The 24598-nt window shown below is 43.7% G+C and overlaps 1 protein-coding gene and 1 pseudogene across 1 annotated transcript in view; one reads left to right on the plus strand and one right to left on the minus strand.

Annotated features, from left to right (window-relative positions):
- Window positions 1-24598, minus strand: part of Stab2 (stabilin 2) — a 169965-nt gene that overhangs the window by 46642 nt on the left and 98725 nt on the right. The window contains exons 32-41 of the mRNA XM_021173976.2: window positions 23091-23189; window positions 22896-23003; window positions 21322-21453; window positions 13151-13279; window positions 11352-11408; window positions 9300-9392; window positions 7881-8076; window positions 5178-5273; window positions 2882-2927; window positions 2009-2085 (exon numbers count right to left, since the gene is read on the minus strand). Of these exons, the coding sequence (XP_021029635.1) occupies window positions 2009-2085; window positions 2882-2927; window positions 5178-5273; window positions 7881-8076; window positions 9300-9392; window positions 11352-11408; window positions 13151-13279; window positions 21322-21453; window positions 22896-23003; window positions 23091-23189 (1033 nt within the window). The remainder of the gene's footprint in view (window positions 1-2008; window positions 2086-2881; window positions 2928-5177; window positions 5274-7880; window positions 8077-9299; window positions 9393-11351; window positions 11409-13150; window positions 13280-21321; window positions 21454-22895; window positions 23004-23090; window positions 23190-24598) is intronic.
- Window positions 9369-24598, plus strand: part of LOC110303069 — a 21081-nt pseudogene continuing 5851 nt past the window's right edge.

Genomic DNA, 24598 nt, shown 5'->3' on the forward strand with positions numbered 1-24598 from the left:
TGTGTGTGTGTGTGTGTGTGTGTGTGTGTGTGTATGTGTGTGTGTGTACATGTGTATGTGAATAATTTGAGTATTCATAGACATTTTATTCATAATAGTCAAAGCCTGAAGACATCAATCAGATGATAAATGGGTATAGAGGTGATGGTTATCTACACAATCATAGTAACTCAACCATCAAAAGGAGTGACTGAAAGGGGTCACACATGCCAGCATCCAAAATTCTATTCACACAAGAATCTAGAAGAGACAAGAAGGCTCTCTGATGTCGCAGAAAGCAGATCAGAGTTTCTGAGCAGGAACAGGGATTAGTAGGGTAAATGTGAGCTAGTTCAAATGGGGATTTTTGACTGAAAATATGCTGGGTTTTGATGGAATGGGTGGGTGCATGTGTTTGTGTTTGTTGTATGCCATGAGCCTATGCACTGATTCAAAATGGATCAGTTAGTGTTTATAAATCGTAGCTCATAAATATTTATTGAACAAAATGGGAAAAAAAAAACAACCTAAATGGCCCTAGAGAACTTCTTGGGTTCTTTCACTTATTTTTTTTTTTTAATGCATGCAGCCTGGTGGAACTTAGAGCACCCAGTCTTCTGTGGTTTTCCTACAGCAGAGGAGGCATGATGGCTCTAAGCCCTGTCCTTCCACCTCATGGGCAGTGTAGAGATGGGCAGAGGCTCTCCTGGGCTTCCCATGTCTACCACACATTGTCTCAGCACAGACAGCAGCCTTCTCTGCTGCTGACTCCCATCCGAACTTTAGTGGTTTGTTCTAGAAGGGAGGACTACAACTAAGTAAGACTTTTCCAGTCGGTGCCAACACAAGGGAGAGAGTTCTTTGAGTCAGTTCTCCACATTTGTGTCTTTTTGTTTTCCTCAGAATCTACCAGTAGCCAACAGTTCATCAGAGGGAGGGGACCTGTGAGCTCCTCCACAATCCACAGTTGACTGAGTACAGGCTCAGTCCTAGGCAGGCCCAGTGCAGGCAGCTGAAGCTGAGCCCACAGTTGCAATGGTCATGTCACATGCAGAAGAGGCTATTCCCAAACCCTTCTCCCTACCTTCTGGCTCTTACATTCTTTCTGGTTCCTGTTCCTCTGTGTTCCCTAAGCCTTAGAGGGTGGCTACAAATGTCCAGTTTAGGGTTGAGCACTCTTCTGTCACTAATTCTCACCATCCTCAACATCCATGAATCTGAAGTCAGCTTCATTGCAAAGAGAAGTGATTAAGGCTGAGAGCAGCATTCGTCCTGGTGCCAGGCAACTGAAAGATTGCTGAGTTTCTTCTTTTCTAGGGATGAGTATGTTGATGTACCCTGAGAGTAATACCTTACACTTCTTAGCACTTTATAGGCATAATCTGGATCACATACAACTCCCCAATTGTAAATAATTCTCTTATCATCCACAGAGTACATGGTGCGAGGCACAGTCAAGCAACATCCCTGAAGTATCACGGATTGTAAGTATTTAAATTCAGACTCAGGGTCTAATGATGAGGCCAGGGCCTGCCCTCTGCCCTAGTGTGCTGCTGTATTCAGAGAGGTGGTTAATAGCCCTCTGCAAGGGAGGTGGTTCATGCTTTCTTTACAAGTGAGCCAAGGGGTTCAGGGTAGTTAAACACCCCTGCAAGGCCACAAGTCTGGACCTTGGAAAAACCAGGGCTTAATCCCAGTGACTCAGCCATGGCCTTGGCCAATCAGCTACAGCTTTTAAAGCCAGGAGGCGGTGCTAGTTGCTCTCAAGGTTGTGTACTACTGCTCAAAAGCAGCAGAGTTTTGTGTAAACAAACAAACAAACAAACAAACAAAAAAAAACCCATGCTATTGCCTGCCCATCCTGAACGAACCAACATGCCCCAGCCATGCAGAGCTGGCTTCCTTGTCCCTGGCCACCATTAGTTGGTCAGCTTCATGTGAGTCAGCACCAGTGGCTGGCACCAGCTCCTGCGGCCCAGTCAGATCTCTCAGCCCACACAAGGCCCTAGCAGATCCCCGCTCCACCTGCCTGTGCAGACTGTTCCGTTCCCTTGGAATCCTGCCGCACATTTGCATGAGGCTTTGCCATCTGGATCGAGAAGGCAGCTGCAGTGGGGAAGGGCAAACGGCATTTTCAGAGAAACACGATGTTCTACGTATGACTTACTCCCTTTCAGCCCAGCATCCAGCCCCCAACCAATGAAGCACTCGAGGCTCTGCTTACTGTCTGAGGGGACAGTTGCTTCCTGCCATGATCCCACCACAGCCAGTGAAAATCACATCCAATCCAGCCAAACCTCACAGCATGCATAGAAGGAGCAGTCACTCATCTTTACAACGCTACCCATGGGCTTTGCTGAAATTTGGGCTTATTCATGTCATCCACAGGGTGTGGTGAGACAACGGCCCCTGAGAGTCAGTGCAATTATTATTCCCATTTATAAATGAAGAAACTGAGGCTAGGAGGAAGGAAAGAAGTGACACCGGGTCACATGATGGCTGAGAGTGCAGGAGGATGACCGTGGGTTCAGGTCTAACCCCAGCTACTAGGCGTTTCATTAGTTTACAGGAGGATGTGCCTATGGCAGTTAGGGACCGGAAGCTACATTAGGGTCAGCTGGGGACTGGAGGCAAGGTTTACTGAAGCTGATGCCGCCTCTGTGAAAGAAACCCTGTGGTATGGGCTAGGGTGACCACTGGCACTCTTGTCACAGCTAGGTAAGTCACTGGCTGCTTGTTGACCATGCTGATCTGGCTAACTGATGGCGGTTTCTTCAGAGATCTTCAGTTTCTACTTCAAATCTATCCTATATTCTCTTAAAAGGTATCAGGAAAGCACTTCCTCCAGCGCAGGAGTGAGAAGTCCTGAGTTTGTGCTGTTCCCAGGTCGGAGGACACTTACTTGGCGCTGGTGTGGCAGGTCCCATTGCAGTTGTCTGTTGTGATCTCTGAAAAGAAAGATCAGTTGCCCTGTGAATTCTTGCTTTGGCCCATAGTAGTAGGAAAAGACTGAGTTCCTTGAAGTTGTCCGCAACGACACAAGTCCTTACCACTGTGCAGACAGTTTTCAGGTTGGGTACCAGGGAACTCAGAGACCAAGCTGAAGGTCAAATACATCAATGAGGGAGGTGTCTCTTAGAGTGGAAGCTCCTTGTGAAGGTCACACAGTTTGGACAGGGGACTCTGAACCTTGTTATATATGTGATGAAAAGCCATAGCAAATTGTCAAGTCCTGGGGATGGCACGGAGTGGAAAATGTTACCTCTGACTTATGTTCTGGAAAGTTCTTCCTTGCAGTTATGTGGAATACAGAAAAGAGAGGGATGGGACCCAGGATGGAAGGTAAAGAGCTGCATCACAAGGCTTCTGGTGGCGGGGTACAGATGGAAGAGACACGGTCCAGAGATGTGGATGAGTAGAATACTCGGAGATGTTGGTGAAGGAGGCAGTAAGGAGCTAGGGGTGGTTTTTAGGCCATGAGTTCTAGCTGCCCTCGTCCATGACTGATAACCATCCATGCTGCTGCCACCTGAGTCGTGGTCTGGGCATCTCCTACATCTACCAGTCTCTGCTTCATTTGGTCCCAGGGCACCATCCTCAGCATCTCCTGCATCCACCAGTCTCTGCTTCCTTTGACCCCTGAGGGCCTCCACTGTGCACATCAGTGTTCTGCTGCTGCCTCATTTAGGAATTACATAGACTGTTGCTGTAGCTTCTGGGCTGCTCCCTGTCCCTTTCATTGAAGTTGGTTTCCCATAAACTGTGCTCTTAGAAGCATGAAGGGACAGTGAGGGGTAAGGTACTGCAATTAGGGATTTACTCGGGATATCCTCCTGCTTGTGTGATCCACCGCCTCCCTACTCTTTGTGGCCCTCTTCCAGACTGTCTGAATCCTGGTTCTGCACCCCAGCACCTGATACCTGCTCTGGGATGAGCTTTGGTCTGGGATCCTTCAGATTCCATTTTGGTGTTTCGCTTTCTTTCTTTCTTTCTTTCTTTCTTTCTTTCTTTCTTTCTTTCTTTCTTTCTTTCTTTTTTTTTTTTTTTATAGCTCTACCTTCTCCTGGATTTAGTATCCGCTGAAGAGACAGGTAATGACAGTCCCTCAGACAAACCACGTCATTGGTGCCCTCAGAGGGTTGGTGGGCACCTGTGACCTTTTTTTCAGTTCCTGCCTGAGAAGGGACAATAAGATCTTTGATGCTGGCTTCTAGAGTCATTCTCTTCATTCTGGTGCCTCACTGATTCCTCTTAAATACAAATAAGATATTATTGCCACCATGTTTAAAAGTCTTCAATGGCTCCCTCCAAGCCAATGCGCCTGTCTCTTAGTGACCTTGCTCTTGCCTGGCCCTCTAGCTTGTCATTCAGCTTGCCTCTTTGCCTCTGTTCTCATAGCCTTCAATCAATTGGATCTCTAAATGTATGCAGAGATTGTGTCTTTGAAGCAATTGCTTTCTTCTCATCATCGTCAAGTACAATTAGAAACATCAGTGGAATGTAAGACTGGAGCGATGGAGCTCTCCACCAGACCCTCAAGTTGAGAGAGTAATAGATTGCTATTGAGCCATGTGGCCATGAACAGCAAAACCCTTCCCAAGAACACTAGCTCCTGAGCCAGACACCCATCTCAGATCTGAACACATGAATTGAGAAGACAAATTCTGGAAGAGGCATATGGAATATGCTCACTATGACCTTGTTTGTTACAGCAGATAACTGGTTTTAGAACATGCAATTACGGAGGGGATGCAACTCAGGGCCAGATGGCTTGACTAGGTCTCACACCTGAGGCAGCCATTCAGTTACCAGCATTGCATCAAACAAGCATAAAACAGTTTGGTCTATAACAACATATTAATGATATTGTTCTAGCTGCATTCACACAGAGGAAAAGTGCCCATTGCTTACTGTTAAGTGAGAAAGGAGGTTATAAAATGCATAGCCTGGCCCCTGATACATACTGTTCTATACTAAGTCACACTGAATATTACTAATAGGGTTTTTCTAGCAGTGAGTACATGAGTAACTTGATTTCTTTCTTGTGCTTTTCCTTATTTTACAAATTCTTCACAGCAGGGAGATATGTTTCTCACCAGGAGAAGTACTCATGGCTTGTCTTCTACTATAGAAAGGAAAACAGCATGTCTTCTGAAAAGCTGGGCTAAGCACTAAGGAGAGGTATGAAGAGTGCTTACCGCTGTCACACTTTACTCCTCGCCAGCCGACATCGCAGTCACAGGAGCCATCTCCCCCGGGACCTTGGTTACATCTCCCATGGACGCAAGAGCATGCTAAGCAGAAAAACATTTGCAAATGACCAGATTCTGACTCATGTCCAACATTTCCTTTACCCCTTACTGGGTGTAGTTCTCTGCATCCCACTCTCTGACCAGGGTCTTTCTTGTGGGACTGGAGTCACAGGACATAGGGATGCAGGTTACCAGGTGAAAAGGTCCTATTTCAACAAAACTGTTCAGCCCACAGTTTGGAGACTGTGCGGCACTGTGTGAACATGACTCAGATAAGGTCATCTGATGATCCGGGATCATATGGGACCCTAAGAGCAGCCTTCAAAAGATACCCATCTGCCTGGGCATGGTGGTGCACACCTGCAATCCCAGCAGTTGGCAGATATCTGAGTTCAAGACCAGCCTGGTAGAAGTAGTGAGATCCAGGCAGTCAAGGTTAATATCAAGGCCTTGTCTCAAAATAAATGTTCATTTGATATCAGGTTTGTAGAAACCTGTTTGCTCTGCCTTCTCCAAAGACTCAGGACTAATGATTCTTTCATATCCCCGAGTCTCCTCAAGAACTTGACTTAAGCTGAGGAAGATTTTTCTTTTATTTTACCTTAAATTGAGTCATGACTTACAGGTATTGACATGTAAAAATTTGTTAAGTTTTACATGTAAGTCATAGCAACATTATTGTAAATCAGGCAGCATGTACAAAACGTTAAGGGACAAGTTATTATCAAGCATGTAGTAAATGTGCAATAAACACAAAACTAAAAAAAAAAGAGTTTGAGGAAAATATGAAAAAGAATAGGGAAATCTATTGTGTTGTAAGCAAGTGAAACAGTACTATTAAAAATAAAGACTGCTGGGCGGTGGTAGTGCACGCCTTTGATCCCAGCACTCAGGAGGCAGAGGCAGGCGGGTTTCTGAGTTCGAGGCCAGCCTGGTCTACAGAGTGAGTTCCAGGACAGCCAGGGCTATACAGAGAAACCCTGTCTCAAAACAAACAAACAAACAAACAAACAAACAAAACAAAACAAAACAAAACAAAACAAAAGACTGTGGGCAATGCTACTACTAAAAGCCATGGCTATTAAACACCTATGAACTCAAATCAGCACTGTTAGATATAGATTATAGTCCAGTCACTGCTACAGCCCAAGACTTGCTTGACACTGAGCTGATCAACATTCCATGGATGGGGGAGGAGTTCATAAAGCCCCGCCCCTTTCAAGGCAGCTATAGGCAGTTAAAAGTTACAGGGGTGGGGTGGGGTGGGGTGGGGTGGGGTGGGGTGGGGGAGGCGGGGAATCATCTTCAGCAGTGTAGCCACCCACTGGCACATTACCTTTGCTTAGGTACAACCACTGACTCATGCACTCAACCTTAATTAAAAGCAGGAGTTCACAAAAAAGAAATAAGAAAATAGGAGGTGGGCTTGGGGAAGGAGAAGGGGTTCAGCGGGAGGGGAAGGGGAAGTGAGGAGGATAATGGTGGGGACCTTGATGAAAGAACATTATAGAAATGTGTTTATGAAACTCTAAAAGAAAGAATGCATGAATGAATGAATGAACGAACAGATGAATAGATAAGAACTTGGCAAAAGCTATGAATACCACTGCTCACAAAAGCCACTCAGCTTTGGGTCTTGGTGGACCCCACAGAGTCACCCACAGATTCTAGTTCCAGAAGTGCTCCATAAACAGAGGCAAGTCTTCCAAACAACACAGAAAAATAAACCCACATCTAATTTCAATGATATATTATAATGGCCAAATTTCAGCAATTCTGTTATGTGTTAGCTTTGTGTGGCTCTGACTGGCTGCTGAGGAAGCAGTAGGGGCTAAGCTGATGGTTGGGGACCAGCTGGATGGAGGATCTGTTTTCTAATCCCAGCAGCAAGCTCTGGCAGGTGTCCTGGGGACAAGGAAGCCAGGGTGTGGACGGTCAAGAGGATGCGCCTCAAACTGATTAAACATCAAGCCACATTGCTCAGTGATGGTGGATCAAGGAGGGACTTTCTTAAAGAGGACAGTTTGATGTTAGAGCCAGGCTTTGGGGTCAAGAAAGATATGGATTCAGACCAAGGCCTATTTCTTCTAACCTTGGGGGACCTCACTCATGTTCCCAGTCTTAACACCTGTATTTTCAGAACAACAATTCCAAAGCAGATAAAGTTCCTGACTAAATGAGTCATAAGGATAGATCTGTTCCCCCCCCCCCCCAAGGTGGCTACTGAGCAACTAGTACAAGGAATGTTTAATCATGGTGATTAGCACACACAGGCCGGCTGAGAGCCAGAGAAAGAAATTGGGAGTGGGTGGGTACATCCAGGTCAATGACTGGAAATGTTTTGGAACACTGCTCTATACAAGGAAAATAACAGGCTTAAAACAAACAAACAAAAAATAAATCAGTGATTCTCTCTGTAGCCCAGGCTGGTCTCAGACTCAGGGAAATCTTACAGCCTCAGCCTCTGAAATGCTGGGAATATTCAACTGGCTCACAGAGAGACTCATACTTTTCACTAACAATGGTGGGTGGATTCCTGCTGCCTGGGGAGGGGCTGGGTAGAGAGCACAGCAACTATGATCATAGGCTGCTGGCTAGCCTGGGCCTGGGAGGCTGAAGGTCCAGGGTCTGGGCAGGAGCAACGCTCACCTTGGTCACAGTGAATACCGTACTTCCCCTCTGTGCAGGTCTCACAGGCCGTCCCATTGAAGCCCTGCCCACACTCGCATGTGCCAGTGCCATTCACGCCGTCCAGACAGAAGCCATTCCCAGAGCACACATTCTGACCTTTCCCAGGGCAGGCTTGGCATTGTGGGCCAAAGAAGCCAGCACAGCATGCACTTGTCTGAAACAAAAACAGAGTGTGGCGTTGTTCATGTTTATCTTTTCCTGTGGGGACTCCTGGGACTCGTGTGTGAGCCTACCTGTTTCTAAGGGACAGAGGACAGAGGACAGAGCTCTCTGAGGACTGAGTGAAGCTCAACAATTCTCAGGTCACTAGCCAGCCCTACAGGTAGCCAAGTAGAGGAGGCAGGAAGAAGGAAGCAGAGGAAACCTGTCTGACGGCGCATGCCTGTGATCCTGGTACTTACAAGGGTGGCCAGTGACGGCTGCTTAGGCCAGCTTGACAAACTTTACTATGCTTATTATTGTGGTTCTTGTTTTCATTGTTATCATTGTGACTGTTGTTGTAGCAGGGTCTCATTTAGCTGACGCTGGCCTTGAGCATCTGATCATCTTCTACTGCCCGAGCACTGGTGTTGTGCTATAGGCTGGTGCTCCTGACAGCCTCAAGGAGTAGCACAGGTGATGCTGGAGGGGTGGGAGGACCAACAGGCCTCCAGCACCCCCAAACTGGGGCCCCTCCTCCTGGATGCTGTTTCCTCTCTGGAAGGAGTATATGCTCTGACATTTTAGGAGGACCTCTTGTGGTTCAGGGAAGCCCCTAAGAGGTCTGTTTGGCACACACACACACACACACACACACACACCCCACTTTATTCTTAAGTGCATTAAAACATAAAACTCTCTCCAGTCCCATGCTCTGCAGTTCCAACCCCCTGGAAGAAGAAATCTCATCCTCTGGAGAAGAAGCAGGATGGTAAGTTATAAGGAAATTTCCAAGTGATGTGCAGGGATCCTGGATATTGCTGCCTCATTTTCTGAATGAGCAAGTGCCCCCTGCCTTCGCTCAGTGACCACGTCCTTTGTGTCCTGTTTACATAATTAACTAAGTAATGTAGTTTAGTGTAATGACCCATGCATGCCTGTGCTGTGGGAGCAGGGTTCCCTCCTCACCTTCCACAGCTCAGTCTGTTCCTCACTCAGCCCAGCACTTTGGTTTTTACCCATTTTCTGATTTACCCATTTTCTGCATTTTCCTGTAACCAGTAATACTTTGGATGGTAACAGTGACGACACGGGGCAGATGTTGGGAAGAACACACTGCCACAGCCTCCTGAGAGGCTAACCTGTGGCTGACTACCCACTGCCACAGCCTCTCGAGAGGCTAACCTGCGGCTGACTACCCACATGCCGGCGGCCTCGGGACGACCAGCCTGTACTCACAATGATGGTTTTCACACACTGTGGCTGGCACCCGATGAAAACGGATCTCTTCCCCATGAAGTAAATGGAATAGATGCATTTCCTCGTCTCACTCTGTGAAAGCATAAGGATGCTGTCATCTCTTCAGTCAGGAAGAAAGTTTCCCAGTTTCCATTGGTGAGTAAGTGGGTGACTCCTTTTTTTTTTCTCTAACATATTCTAGTGCTACTTCATAAGGAAGAACGCAAGCGAAACCCAACCATGCCGGCATACTAGAAAGTAGTGTTCTATAAGCAGGACATTTCTCTAGAAGACTAAATCAATTCTAGAAGAATCAAAAAATAAGTCAGATAGAAATATTCTTCCAGCCCCATATACTCATTAAACTTAAGCTTTATTTTATTGATTGATTTATAGTCTCCCAAATCCAAGAAAGAATTGTTTGCTCATCAAGATTTATAATATACAATATCAATTAAAACCCCAAACCCAAGTGAGAGACTCCGTATTCACCGTTCATCATGGATTATTATCACTAAGCTATGGGAACACGCAATGCTTATTCTTTGTAATGATCATTAACAGAAGTAGCTTTTGTATAAAAACAAGCTATAAGAAATAGATTGGTGGGCTGGAGAGATGGCTCAGTGGTTAAGAGCACTGACTGCTATTCCGAAGGTACTGAGTTCAAATCCCAGCAACCACATGGTGGCTCACACCCATCCAAAATGAGATCTGATGCCCTCTTCTTGGGTGTTTGAAGACAGCTACAGTGTACTTACACATAATAAATAATTAAAAAAAAAAGAAATAGATTGGTAATTCATTTAAGATGTGTCTACGTTTTTCCATGTTTATATCTGTTTCCTTGAGAAGGTCAGTCGTGACTTCAATTATAAAAGGAAACCAGGCAGGTGGAGCGTTTCAGACTGCCTACGCCTTGGGTCATGGGGACTGTTTTCTATGATAGAAGATTTTGCTGTTGGTCTTAACTGGCTAGTATAAAAGATGCAGAAAGTGAAAAATAGTTTTGTGCATTGCATGTTAGTTTCTGAGCCCATTTCTATTCTTATTACTAATTGTTTTATTTAATATGTATTTGCATTTCTAATATTAATATTATTGATAACATTACGTATAAGTATATATTAATTATACAACAAATGCACTCACTGTGCTGTTAACCAACAATAGAATTAATAACAAATATTAATATTTAATAGATTAATTATTATCTTTATATTTTAGTTAATAATCTAAATAAATTAGATTAATTTTTACTCTAACTTAATTATTAAAATCCCCCTTAGCCCCTCAAAGACTGCATTTAAGGCTATGAAGATGCATACCAATGGGGAGAAGGGTCATCAAAATGTTTTCTCTGGGCGCGACATAGCCGCGGCCATCATGAACTCACAGTAGTGGTCGTTGCTTGACAAGACTTGGCCTGTCAACAGTCAGTGATGGGGGAGGAGCCTATGGGTCCTACCCCTTCCAAGGAAACTATGGGAGGATGGGAGGGGAGTCACTGTCTTCAGTTGTGTCTCTGCTGCTGGTCCTACCAGGCTTGGAGAACAGTCCCACATCCATGGCCACATTAAACTCAGTGGGACAAAAGCAAAAGCCGTGAGTGGGGAAAGGGACTTGTGTGTGTGTGTGTGTGTGTGTGTGTGTGTGTGTGTGTGTGTGTAGGTTGACATGGGTGAGGGTGAGGTTAGTTAGGTATATATATATATATATATATATATATATATATATATATATATATAGAACTGCCAAAGAATAAATCTCATTGACAAAAAACCAAGTGAATTTTAAAATAAAGTAAAGAGGAAGTGTGCAGAGTGCAGGCATCCCCTTACTCCCCCATTTGGCTTCTTGACCATGGATGAGAGGCCCAGAGGCCTCAAACTCCTGCTGCTTTTCCTAAAAAAAAAAAAAAATGCACACTGCATAGAATTAAACCTAGGGAGGGAAGGAGGGCAGAAGAAAACATTTTCCAATTTGGACTCTCTTAGCTAGATGCTGGTTTTGTTTTCTTTTGTTTTTAAACCAAATCAGGTGAGTACTTACAAGTGGTTTTGTCTCGAGCGGGCAGAGTGTTTGCTGGGAACACTTTCCACACTTCCCCTTGATAAAAAAGTGTAGAGACAAAGAAGACATATCAAAGTGATTAATTTCAGTGCAAAACGAGGCCACAAATGAAAGCTTGGAGATACAGATTTTAGAGAGCGGAGTTGACAAGCAGGGTGAGACCGCCTTAAGGCTCTCTGAGCCACGCTCTTGACTCTGGGTCTTGCGTCTTGCATATCTGAACACTGCTTTCTCCCGTAGTTGTCCTCAGAATCGAATAATGTTTTAGACCACAGAAGGCATTGCTCATTTAAATATGAATTCTTTAGCACTAATTTATTAATGCATCAGAACCCTTGTTCAGTGACTTGGGTCAGACACAGACACAAATGATGAGTCACACATGGTACCTGCCTTCACAAGACATGGTGCAGCTGAGGGCTACAGCTGCAGGATTCTGAAATAACACACACAAAGCACAGAAGACAGAAGGGCAGAAACTTCTCAGTGTTATCTTCTAGATCAGGAGAATGTCTGGCTATCAGAACAGACTTGACAGTATAGTGCCACTGTCGTGATCTCTGTTTCTAGGGCCAGACTGCTCAGATTTGAGTCCCTTCTCTGCCACCTGCTATTGGGTGAATAAACCTCTCTTATGCTCATTTTCTCATCTGTAAACTGGAGTCACTCAGAGTCCTTACTTTCTAGGGTGTTGTGAGGATCATATGGGTTAGTCCACGTAAATGTTTAGAGTGATGCCATGCAGGTATCAAATAGCTAATACATATCAGTAGTGTTACTATTCTCAAAGGATAACCACAACTGCCTCTCTGCCTGCAGTGACAAGCTTGCACCACTGCATGAGTAGGTATCACACTGAATTCACACTGCCATCTATATGCCTCTTCTGGTTGACCACCCTTAACCAATACCTATGATGGGTGAAGCATGGACCTCTCCCTGGTATGGTTTTCCTTTTACAAGGGAGCCAGGGCCTCAGAATCCTGCTCACCATGGTCATCCAGCTAACCTTCCCCAGGCATGCTAGGTACAAGCTATCCAAGGAGATGATGAGCCTGTAGACTCCAGGCTGTGACCCACTCACCTTTTGGTACATTAGAGATGCTCACTACATAGGCTCTTTCTCAGTTCACAGGATTGATCCGAGAGCCTCATGTGTACCAACCAAGTGCTGTACTTCTGAGCCACAACCCCAGTCACAACAAATGAGAAAGTTTTGAACTAAACTGAGATAATCTAATAGAAAATGATTAGGTTTAAAATTATTATTGTTATTTAAACATTTTTCATTACATTTTGTGTGTACATGCAAGTGCACGTGCTCGCACACGCGCGCGCGCGTGTGTGTGTGTGTGTGTGTGTGTGTGTGTGTGTGTGACTGTACATGTGTGGAAGATAACTTGCAGAATTCACTTCTATCTTTTTACCACCTGGGTCTTGAGGATTGAATTCAGGTTGCCAGGCTTTGTGGCAAGCATCTTTACCCCTTGTCCCATGTTTAAAATTAAAAATAAAGTGTGTGTGTGTGTGTGTGTGTGTGTGTGTGTGTGTGTGTGTGTGGCTGGAGAGATGGTTCAGCTATTTAGAGCACTGGCTACTCTTCCAGAGGACCTGAGTTCAATTCCCAGTGCTCACATAACAGCTTGAAACTGTCTGTAACTCCAGTTCCAGGGGGTCAGACACCTTCACACAGGCATACATGCAGTTAAAACAGAAATGTCCATAAAAAGAAAAACCCATCACTCGTTATCCTCATCACTGGCCCTGCTGTAACTTACTCTCACAATAACGGTGTCATTATTGTCACACCTATTCTTCTTGATTTCCAGAACTTTCGCCAGACCATGGATCACTCCCTTGTCAGTGGCCACATTGGTGTAGTTTATTGGAGCTTCATTTACATACAGCTGTGAGCAAGAGAATCAGATATGGTTTTATTATGGTTATATTAGAGAAGATGCAGAAGATGGGAAATGAAGGCCCCAGTATGACACAGTCTAGCAGATAATCCAGTTTCACTGGAAAGTAGCACAGCATAGTTGACAGAGCTCAGACTTGGAAGAGGGGAGTCTGAATCATAGTCCTGAATCTGGTACCACGGAGCTGTGTGACACTGGGTCAATTGCTTTCCTGAACCTCAACACTCCTTTTTGTAAAAGGAAAATATTCTGAATTATCTCTAGGGTGTTATTTGTCTCTGAAATGAATTGGTTTATGTTTGCTTAAAAATTACTTCCTAAGGACTGGAGAGGTAGCTCAGCAGTTAAGAGCACTAGATGCTCTTCCAAAGGACTTGGGTTCAATTCCCAGTACCCACAAGGCAGTTCACAACTGTTGGCAATTCCAGTTCCAGGGGATCTGACACCCTCAAATAGACATACATAGAGGCAGAAACGCCAATGCACATAAAATTTTAAAAATTACTGCAAGCTGGCTTTATGGGCATACTCATCTGTGCTGCAGTCAGGTGGTCCACAAGGTGTGGATGCTTCCCCTAAGATGTGGAGAACACAGTGCATCCTTCCAGTATATCTGTAACTTGCAACTAATTTGCCAGCAACTCTAGACTAAAGGACAGTGAGCATGGAGAAGGATAAAACTTATTCTATGGAACATATAATGCATTGTTCTGCAATGAGGACTTAAAATTCATAAGACAACATCAAACAGCATCATCAATACTTCTTACTTTTGAAATTGATATGGAATACCATTGTCTCTTATGAGTGGCTGGCAGTGAAGTGGTCTCTTCTGTTTGGATGCTGGGGGAGTGAGGAATGAGCTTTGCGTTGCTGTTTCAAGGTCAATGGACGTTAGAAGCATCACAAGGACAACTCGTTTAGTCTCAAATGGTGATTATAGCACAAGTTTCCAGAATTCCAAGATGTTGAGCTATTTTTGAATACAATGATAGCAGAACATTGGATGCATTCCTATTTAATTTGGCATGTAAAGAGTCTGAATCATTCCCATCATGAGATATAGCTAGAGAATTAAGGGTTGCATTGAAAATGTTATATAAACACACCTACTCAATTAGAAAGCATTCTCTCCCTACTTCCATTTCAACAAAGAGAGTGAAAGGAAAGCATCCATTGTCTTTATTTTTGCTCTAAATCAGGAAATTTATGGGCTCATAGAGAATGAACCATAGTGCTGAAAATAACTCAACTCACAGCATCTGAATATTCATCTCTACCTGATGAAACAAAGAAGATAACAGAAAACAAGAAGGAAAAGAAAGCTTTCTATCAATAAGATAATTGTTATTCCTGGAAAATGTATTTAGTGAAATTCTGAACACTGATATGGAATCATAGAAAAATGTTTGGAATTAAATTATTCTCCAAGTAATAAAGAAAGTAAAGGACCCTTTAAAAAGTCTCTAGCTAGATCTTTTTACATAGGAGTTTTTTTTAATTTACTTAGTGCAATGATGGCATTAGTGAAGAAAAGTTTAAAGGATCAAATTATTAATGCTTCTAAGATTGCGCAGTCAAACTCTCACCCCAATATAGTGTGCTTGTACTCTTCAGCTGTCCTGCCCCCATCTCTTCCTGGATCAGTAATTGATAGCTTTATATCACAACCCATAGGTAACAGTGAGAGAGACAGGAGGGGGGAACCTGGCCTAGTATAGGCTTTTGAAACTTTAAAACTTATCCCCACTGACACACCTTCTCCAACAAGGCCACACCTCCTCCAATGAGATCACACCTCCTAATCCTTTCCAAACAGTACCACTAACTGGGGACCAAGCATTCAAACATATGATCCTATGGATGGCATTCTGATTCAAATCACTACGTTCCTCTCCTTGACCCCCATAATCCTTCAGCCATATCATAATGCAAAAATTCTTTCAGTCCAACTTCCAAAGTCTGTATAGTCTTTCAGTCTTAAGACCATTTAAAAGTTAAAAGTCCAAAGTCTCTTCTGAGACTGAAGGCCATCTCTTAACTCTATGGAATCTATATGGAATCTATAACACCATATAAAAGCAAAAATAAAAAGCAAATCACATATCTCCAACATACGATGGCACAGAATACACATTACCACTCCAGAAGGGAGGAAAGGGAACATAGTGAGGAAATACTGGACCAAAGCGAGACCAAAGAAACCCAGCAGGGGAATTCCAATTTCTGTCTTAGCTTGCTCAGTGTCCCACTCTTTCCGACTATGTTGACTGATACACACTTTCCTCTCTTGGGTTGGTTCCACACTCTTTCTGCAGCTTTCCTCAACAGGTCTCCTCATCTCTGGCATCTCCGACATCTTGGGGTTTCCAACACAGTCCAGGCTTCACCTTCACAGCTTCAAGCAGTGATCTCCCTGAACCTCTATCAGGGAGGGACTCCACTGGCACACACCTGGCCTCAGCAGCTTTTCTTAACTAAGGAGGAAGATTCTAAAACCCCTTTCTTGTAACTTCCTTGATAAGGCCAGAACCATGTGGCCACAGCTGCCAAGTTCATTTGCTGAGACTGGAACCTGACTGCCTTCATGATTTACACTTGCATCAGCTTTCCATTGTCAATGGTTTCCTTTGCTGCTGAAGCTTGCCTCTGATTCCTTTTTGCAAGCTGGAAGCTTGGCTGGGTGAGATCTTGCCTTGAGAGCACCACTCTCTTTAATCCAGTTGGAATCAGGTCTTTCTTGAACTTTTTATTTCCTGGAGCACAGGACTTGACTCCTAGTCACATTTCACACTGGTTTTTTTTTTTTTTTTTTTTGTCTTCTCCTCAGACTGTACATCTTGTATTTCTCTTCAGCTTATTTACTCCTTTTCACTGTAGAGCTGCATAAGAGTGAACATTAATAACCCCATGACAAAGTCAATACTAGGCTGTTTTGAAATTTCCTCTGCCAATGACCTTAATCCAGAACTCCTCAGTTTAGCCTCAGGCAGATTCTTAGGACAAAAGCAAAAAGCAGCCACATCCTTTGCCAAAACATCATAAGTATGGTCCATCGACCACTTAGTAATACACTCCCCTTCTGCAGTCTCTTGATCTGGGCCTCCATAGTCCAAATCTCCTAAGAACTACTGCCCTCCATGTTCATGGGTTTGGCCCCATAAACCTCAAAACCTCAATTAAGGAACTGAATAATTATTCTTCTTTCTTCTTATCTTCTTTCTTCTTTCTTCTTTCTTCTTTCTTTTCTTTCTTCTTTCTTCTTTCTTCTTTCTTCTTTCTTCTTTCTTCCTCCTCCTCCTCCTCCTCCTTCTCACCAAAGTTCCAAAGTCTTTCATAGTCTTCCAAATAATAGCATGGTCAGGCCTTTCACAGCAATATACCATTTTCTGGTGCAAATGTCTGTCTTATTTACTGTTCAATTTTTACAAAGAGACACCATGATCATAGCAACTCATATAAAAGGAATCATTTAATTGGGAGCTTGCTTACAGTTTTAGAGAGTTAGCTCATGATTATCATGGTGGGAAGCAGGCATGCATGGCACTGGAGCAGTAACTGAGAGGCTTATATCTTGACCCATAGGCAACAGAGAGAGAGAGAGAGAGAGAGAGAGAGAGAGAGAGAGAGAGAGAGAGAGAGAGAGAAGAGAAGACACACACACAGACACACACACAGAGAAGCTTTCACTGCCACACTATTCTAACAAGGCCACTCCTTTTAATCCATCCCAAACAGTTCTACTAACTGGGGACCAAGCATCCAAACAGATGAGTCTATGGGGCCATTCTCATTCAACCTACAACACTCAAGACTACCCTAGAATGGCCCCAAACTTGTGATTCTTCTTCCTCAGCCTCTGTGCTGCCTAGTTTGTATATCAGTTTGACATAAGGTAGGGTCATCTGGAAGGCAGAATCTTAATGAAGAAAATGCCACTATAGGATTGGGCTGGAGGCAAGTATGTAGGGTATTTTCTTGGTTGATGATTGATGTGGGAGGACCCAGAACATTGTGGGTGGTACCACGCCTGGCAGGTGGTCCTCAGGTGTATAAGAAAAGAAACTGAGCATGCCAGAAGCAAGCCAGTAAGCAGCATTCCTCTGTGGCCTCTGCTTCAGGTCCTGCCTTACACTCTTTCAGTGATGGACTGTTACCTGAAAGCATAAAGTGAAATAAACCCTTTTTTCCAAGTTACTTTTGGTCATGCCATTTTTAAACCTCCTTAAGATGACCTCCATAGTCCTAGGATTACAGGCACATAATACCTGGCTCTTTATTGACTCTTAAATCATATTTTAAAAATAATTCCTTCTGAGAATTCATTTTAGAATTATATTGTTTCTTATTAAATTTTCATACAGTTTAAAGATACGGCATTTGAACTACATGAGCAGAATTTTATATTACAGCTATAATAACTAGCTCCATGAAATCTCTTTTCGGAATGCTAACCATTTAACTACCTAGGCCTTGTGTGAAGCAATCACTGCAATGTTGTATGGTGGTTGGTGCATCCCTGTGATTGTGCAATATTAACGCAAATTTGTTTTACTTTGAGAGCCTCATGCATATCATCAGACTCCTGACTTCCTGAAGCCAAGGCCACATCCTGCAAGTTATTTTGAAAAACAAAGTTCCCTTCCATCTTGGAAACTGAAGTCTGTTGGGTTTGTGGTACCAGTGCTTAAGAGTCCTTATTACTGCTGGGACTCAAATACCACAGTCAGTAGGACTACACTGGTTGTGATAGTTTGTATATGCTTGGCCCAGAGAATGGCACTATTAGAAGGTATGACCTTGTGGGAGTAGGTGTGTCACTGTGGGTGTGGCATAAGACCCTCATCCTAGCTGCCTGGAAACCAGTCTTCTCCTAGCAGGCTTCGGATGAAGATATTGAGCTCTCAGCTTCCCCTGCATCATGACTGTCTGGATGCTGCCATGTTCCTGCCTTGATGATAATAGACTCAACCTCTGAACCTGTAAGCCAACCCCAATTAAATGTTGTCTTTATAAAAGTTGCCTTAGCAGAGAAGCACCTGAAAAAATGTTCAACATCCTTAATCATCAGGGAAATGCAACTCAAAACAACCCTGAGATTCCACCTCACACCAGTCAGAATGGCTAAGATCAAAAATTCAGGTGACAGCAGAGGCTGGCGAGGATGTGGAGAAAGAGGAGCACCCCTTCATTGTTGGTGGGATTACAAGCTGGTACAACCACTCTGGAAATCAGTTTGGCGGTTCCTCAGAAAATTGGACATAATACTACCAGAGGATCCAGCAATACCTCTCCTGGGCATATATCCAGAAGATGTTCCAACCGGTAAGAAGGACACATGCTCCACTATGTTCATAGCAGCCTTATTTATAATAGCCAGAAGCTGGGAAGAACCCAGATGCCCCTCAACAGAGGAATGGATACAGAAAATGTGGTACATTTACACAATGGAGTACTACTCAGCTATTAAAAGGAATGAATTTATGAAATTCCTAGGCAAATGGATGGATCTGGAGGGCATCATCCTGAGTGAGGTAACATATTCACAAAGGAACTCACACAATATGTACTCACTGATAAGTGGATATTAGCCCCAAAACTTAGGATACCCAAGATATAAGATACAATTTGTTAAACACATGAAACTCAAGAAGAATGAAGACCAAAGTGTGGACACTGTGCCCCTTCTTGGAATTGGGAACAAAACACCCATGGAAAGAGTTACAGAGATAAAGTTTGGAGCTGTGAAGAAAGGATGGACCATCTAAAGACTGCCATATTCAGGGATCCATCCCATAATCAGCTTCCAAACTCTGACACCATTGCATACACTAGCAAGATTTTGCTGAAAGGACCCAGATATAGCTGTCTCTTGTGAGACAATGCCGGGGCCTAGCAAACACAGAAGTGGATGCTCACAGTCAGCTATTGGATGGATCACANGGCCCCCAATGGAGGAGCTAGAGAAAGTACCCAAGGAGCTAAAGGGAGCTGCAACCCCATAGGTGGAACATTATTATGAACTAACCAGAGCTCTTGACTCTAGCTGCATTTGTATCAAAAGATGGCCTAGTCGGCCATCACTGGAAAGAGAGGCCCATTGGACTTGCCAACTTTATATGCCCCAGTACAGGGGAATGCCAGGGCCAAGGGGTGGGGGGGGGGGGGGGGGGGGGGGGGGGGAGTGTATTGGGGACTTTTTGGATAGCATTGGAAATGTAATTGAGGAAAATACCTAATTAAAAAAAATATATAGAAAAAAAAAAAGTTGCCTTAGTCATGGTGTCTCTTCACAGCAATAAAACTCCAACTAAGACAGAATTTGGTTCCAGGAACTGGGGTATTGCTCTGATAGGCCTGACCATGCTTTTGTTTGGGAGAATATGGATTTCGGAACTTTGGATTTGGAAAGAAATGGAATGTTTTAAGTGTGGCTTAATGGGTTATCCTAGTAGGAATATGGAAAACTTTGTTGCTGAGAGTGATTTGAACTGTGCAGATCTTCAAGAGGCTTCAGTGTAGAAGAATTTTAGTATGTGGCTTAGAGACTTTTTTTTTTTGTAAAGAATGTGGATGCTTTTTGCCCTGGTCTGAAGAGTTTACCTGAGGTTAAGATAAAAGAGATTTATATTAATTGCATTGACAAAGGAAGCCTCAAAAAAGACCAACAGAGACCTTGTTCTCTGGTTAAGTCTCATGAAGAGTGTTTTTGAACAATTGTAGCAAGCTTAGAATGAAAAAAATTAGATTTATGGTTCAAGTAATAATAAAGGGGTATAAGAATATAAAATGGAGCAGAATCCTATGTTCAAGGAGATAAAGATTAAGGGGGTGGTGATCTCAGGGCAAGATTCCACCCAGCTAAGCTTATTGTTTGTGTGTGCAGTTGAACAAAGAATAGTTTGAACTTTTAATTCAGAAGGAGCCAGCCGGGCTTGGTAGCGCATGCCTTTAATCCCATCACTTGGGAGGCAGAGGCAGGCGGATTTCTGAGTTAGAGGCCAGCCTGGTCTACAGAGTGAGTTCCAAGACAGCCAGGGCTATACAGAGAAACCCTGTCTTGAGAAAAAAAAATCAGAAGGAGCCCAGAAGATCATGTGTGGATCCTAGAAACTGGAACAAAAAGCTGTAACATTGATGTCGCCTTAGAGACTCCAAGATGTTTGAGAGGCCAGAGCCATGGGATACCTGCTGAGGAAAGCTGCTAACAGAGAGTGGAACCAGCCCAGGAGAACGAAGTTTGTTGCAGTCAACATAAAATGAAAACGGAGTTGGTGACCTGAAGACTACTTTGACATCAGACGTGGAGATGCAGAGTTTGGAATTTGGCCAGCTTGTTTCCTGTCTTGCTTTAGGGATTACAGTTAAGTGATTGGATGGATCCCAGAAGAGACCTTGAACTTTGGACTTTTAACATTGTTGAAAGTGCTATAGAATATAGGGAATTCTGAAGTTGGAGTAAATGTACTTTGCATTATGCTATCTTTAGGTATGACCCCCATAGACTCATATGTTTGAACAAGCCTATGGGGCCAGGGAGTGGCACTATTAGGTGTGGCCTTGTTGGAATGGGTGCCTCACTGTGGGTGTGGCATAAGACATTCATCCTAGCTGCCTAGAAGCCAATCTTCTCCTAGCAGGCTTTGGATGAAGATATTGAGCTCACAGCTTCCCCTGAATCATGACTGCCTTGATACTGCCATGCTCCTGCCTTGATGATACTGGACTGAATCGCTGAACCTGTAAGCCAGCCCTAATGAAACAATGTCCTTATAAGAGTTTGCCTTGGTCACGGTGTCTGTTCATAGCAATAAGACCCTCACTAAGACACCAGTTATCTGAAGGCTGATCACAGGACAAGCAAGTGGGAGACTGACTATGTAGTTTATCCACTGCTTTCTGATTCAACAGAAACAACTTTTTCTTATTGATAAGGCTTAGAAGTACTGGAGGTATTCTTTGGTATGGAAGAGATGAGGGTTGATAGTAATGGAGATACCTATTCTTGAGTTTTGTTAAAAAGATATTACCTGGTCATTGTGGAGAAAGAAGGCGAGGAGGTAGGAGAAGCCCAGCATCGTCTCTCGGTGCATGCCGTTGTGCAAGTCATTCCTCAGGAGCTTTTCCCCCAGGACCACGTGGTATCGAAGAATGTCTTCCTTCTGTACCACACATACAAGGAAAAGTCAGCCAGTGAACTGGCCACTTGGCTATACTCTGCTCTACTGTGCCAGAGCCATGGGGTTGCAAAGCTGTGGCTTATCCATGAGCAAGACATCAGGGCTCAGAAGTGTTAGGTAAGAAGGAGAGCTGTGAATTTCCAGAACATCTAGACGGCATAATCAAAGTGGTGAGTAGATTTAAAAGTGATTTCTTTAAGATTACAAATATTTCAGCTTCAAAACTTCAACATAAGATGAGCTTTACGCAGTTTGTGTCATAAAGTTACAGATTTCTGGATAAAATAGAAAATAATATGAGGGATGTGAATATGAAAATAATTCCAAGTATTTTAATTATTATTAAAACAAAATACCCCCAAGTAGAAATATGCAGTTAAGAACACTACCCAACATAACTGCAATTTTTTATATTGATTCAAAGACTTTTGGAATTAAAAAAAATTTTTTTTGCAGTGCCAAAGGGGTATTTTTTTCCTGTTATTAAAAAAATGACACTGTAGAAAAATCTACAAACAAGTGCATAGTGGTTTCCGCCTACATAAGTGGTTTGGACTATAATTATGAACATTTCTTTGATATGCAGATTAGCATTTTCAGTGCATTTTTATTTTTTATCCCTAATGAGATGTTAAAGCCATTTTTTCTACACATAAAAGAGAACACATGCTTTAATAAACACTAGGTAAATGTCTTCAACTTACTTTTTTTGTTAAATATTTTAGTTTCTTTCTGTCTGTCTCTCTGTCTCTCTGTTTCTCTGTCTCTCTCTGTCTCTGTCTCTGTCTCTGTGTGTGTGTGTGTGTGTGTGTGTTGTTCATGGCAGCTGTGACACAGGGTGGTTTGTGACATGCTTGGATCACAATTAAGTATCCAGAGCTGGATGAACAGGTTTTGTCAAAAACATGATATAGCATATGTCTAATGGGTCGAAAATGTTGACAATGCTTGAGAGCTGGCTTGGGACCAACTGTGGGTACTACTCTCAAGGAAGACCCTGGTTCAGTTCCCAATATCTGTAACAGGCAGCTCACATCCATCTGTAACGCCAGCTCTAGGGGAGTTATAACACCTTTGGATGTAACACCTCTGGCCTCTGTAGGCATCTGTACTCATGTATACAAACACACACACAAACAAACAAACACACACACATACATACCACATACACACACACACACACCACACACACACACAAGCACACACCATTAAGAATAATTTTTTTCTGGTTTTTTGAAACAAGGTTTCTCTGCATAGCTCTGGCTGTCTGGAAACTAGCTCTGTAGATCAGGCTGATGTTAAACTCACAGAGATTTGCCTGCCTCTGTCTCTCGAGTGCTGGGATTATAGGTGTGTGCCCACAGCCCAGCCTAAACTGTTGACTGCTTAGAGAGACAATGTTGACTGCTGGGACTGACACTTACTAGAGAGGTGGCTTTCTTCTCCCTGATATAATTTTCGATGGCTTCATTGTTTGGCACAAACACAGTATAAGCATCTGCAGCCTCGATTGCACTTGCCAGATTGTATTGCTGCAAAGCAAAGACAGGACAGCCAGTGAGGGATTCCAGTTCCCCAACAGCTTGACAGGATGGTTATGCAGAGAACATGGTACTTACAATGATGTAGCCCCGGAAGATGGAATAGTCAGGCATCTGCTCCAGACGGGTGAGTAGACTGGGTAAGGAGCCAGTTAGACCTCTTTGGGGGATTAGCACCTGGCAAAAGAAACCCCAAAACTCTATTTAGGAAAATTTAGTACCATTGCTGTTCTGTAACTATGGAAGTCCTGTTGGTCTCTTCAGGCAGTTAAATTTTTTTTTTCCTGAAAACATTTTACTTATAGAACAAGTTATTCCAGGATGCAAAGTCTGGAAGGAACTTAGAGATGTTAGTTCAATTTTTAAAATTCCCCTTAATTTGTTCTCCATTTAGAGAAAATTTCATCCTTTTAACAGACTTTATGGATCCCGCTAAGGAGTCTTTTCTAACTTTCATTATATTATCCTGTTAATTCTTTGCTTCTTATCCCAAGAACCTTAAGTCTACTATAAGCCAGTGACCTGAATTTGCCTGTAAAAATGCTTTGCTTGATAACAATAAAACACAGGGAATTTTAACATGGTTAGATATCCTCCCCACCCGTGAGTGTGTGTGTGTGTGTGTGTGAGAGAGAGAGAGAGAGAGAGAGAGAGAGAGAGAGAGAGCACTCAGAGCCTTGTGCAGACAAAGCAAATAACAGGTATTGCTGATACATTTCCCCAGCTATTGGATCCCCTCCTTTTTTCTTCCTACTTTTGAAACAGAATCTTGCCATGTAGTCCAGGCTGACTTTAAACTTTCTGTGGTCCTTCTGATTTAGCTTCTTGAATGCTGGGATTACAGCATGTGTTACCCCATCCTGTCTGACTTTTTAGTCTCCATTACATTACATTCCCTTGTAAAGAGTTAACAGTACCGTATTTGCTGCCTCTCATCCCCCATCTCCCAACCATTTCGTTTGCATTCAAATCAACATCTGTCTGGTCCACATAGCCTAGTCTGGCTAACCCTCTGGCCAAGCTAACTAGTTTTATCTTCTCGTTCTAGAACCTTGTCAAACGGGAAACCCTCAGCACTGTAACATTGTCGTTCTTCCCTCACTCAGTCTTGCCTAGTATGGCTCAGCATGTGGAGACACTGATCTGTTTGAGGCCCGGGTCTCCCCCTCGAAGAGCTAAGCACAGGGCAGGAGGCGGTACAACACAGTCAGCTAGCATAAACATAAACCAACTCCCCTGGCAAGGGCCATCAACGCCTGGAGGGCGGAAGAGGAAACCTGGAAGCCGAGGAAGGACCCTCAAGCTCTCTTCGTGCCATTGGCTGCCTGGTGTTGAGTATGCAAATGAGGACACGTCACTTCCTATAATAGCTGGCCGCCATCTTCTCGCACCTGCCAGTGCAGGAAGACAGACGGGGTGTGAGCGGCTCCGACTAGCGCGTTGAGGAGAGGCTTGAGGACCTCCCGGTGTGAGTGAAGGTTTAGGGGCTTCGGGGGTGCGAAGTAGTCAGTGTGTGACTGGAGGCCGGGGAAGGGCTGTGGCGCGAGGCGTGTGTGTGTGTGTGTGTGTGTGTGTGTGTGTGTGTG

The sequence above is a fragment of the Mus caroli genome, chromosome 10 (assembly GCF_900094665.2).
Source record: "Mus caroli chromosome 10, CAROLI_EIJ_v1.1, whole genome shotgun sequence".
Lineage (NCBI taxonomy): Eukaryota > Metazoa > Chordata > Mammalia > Rodentia > Muridae > Mus > Mus caroli.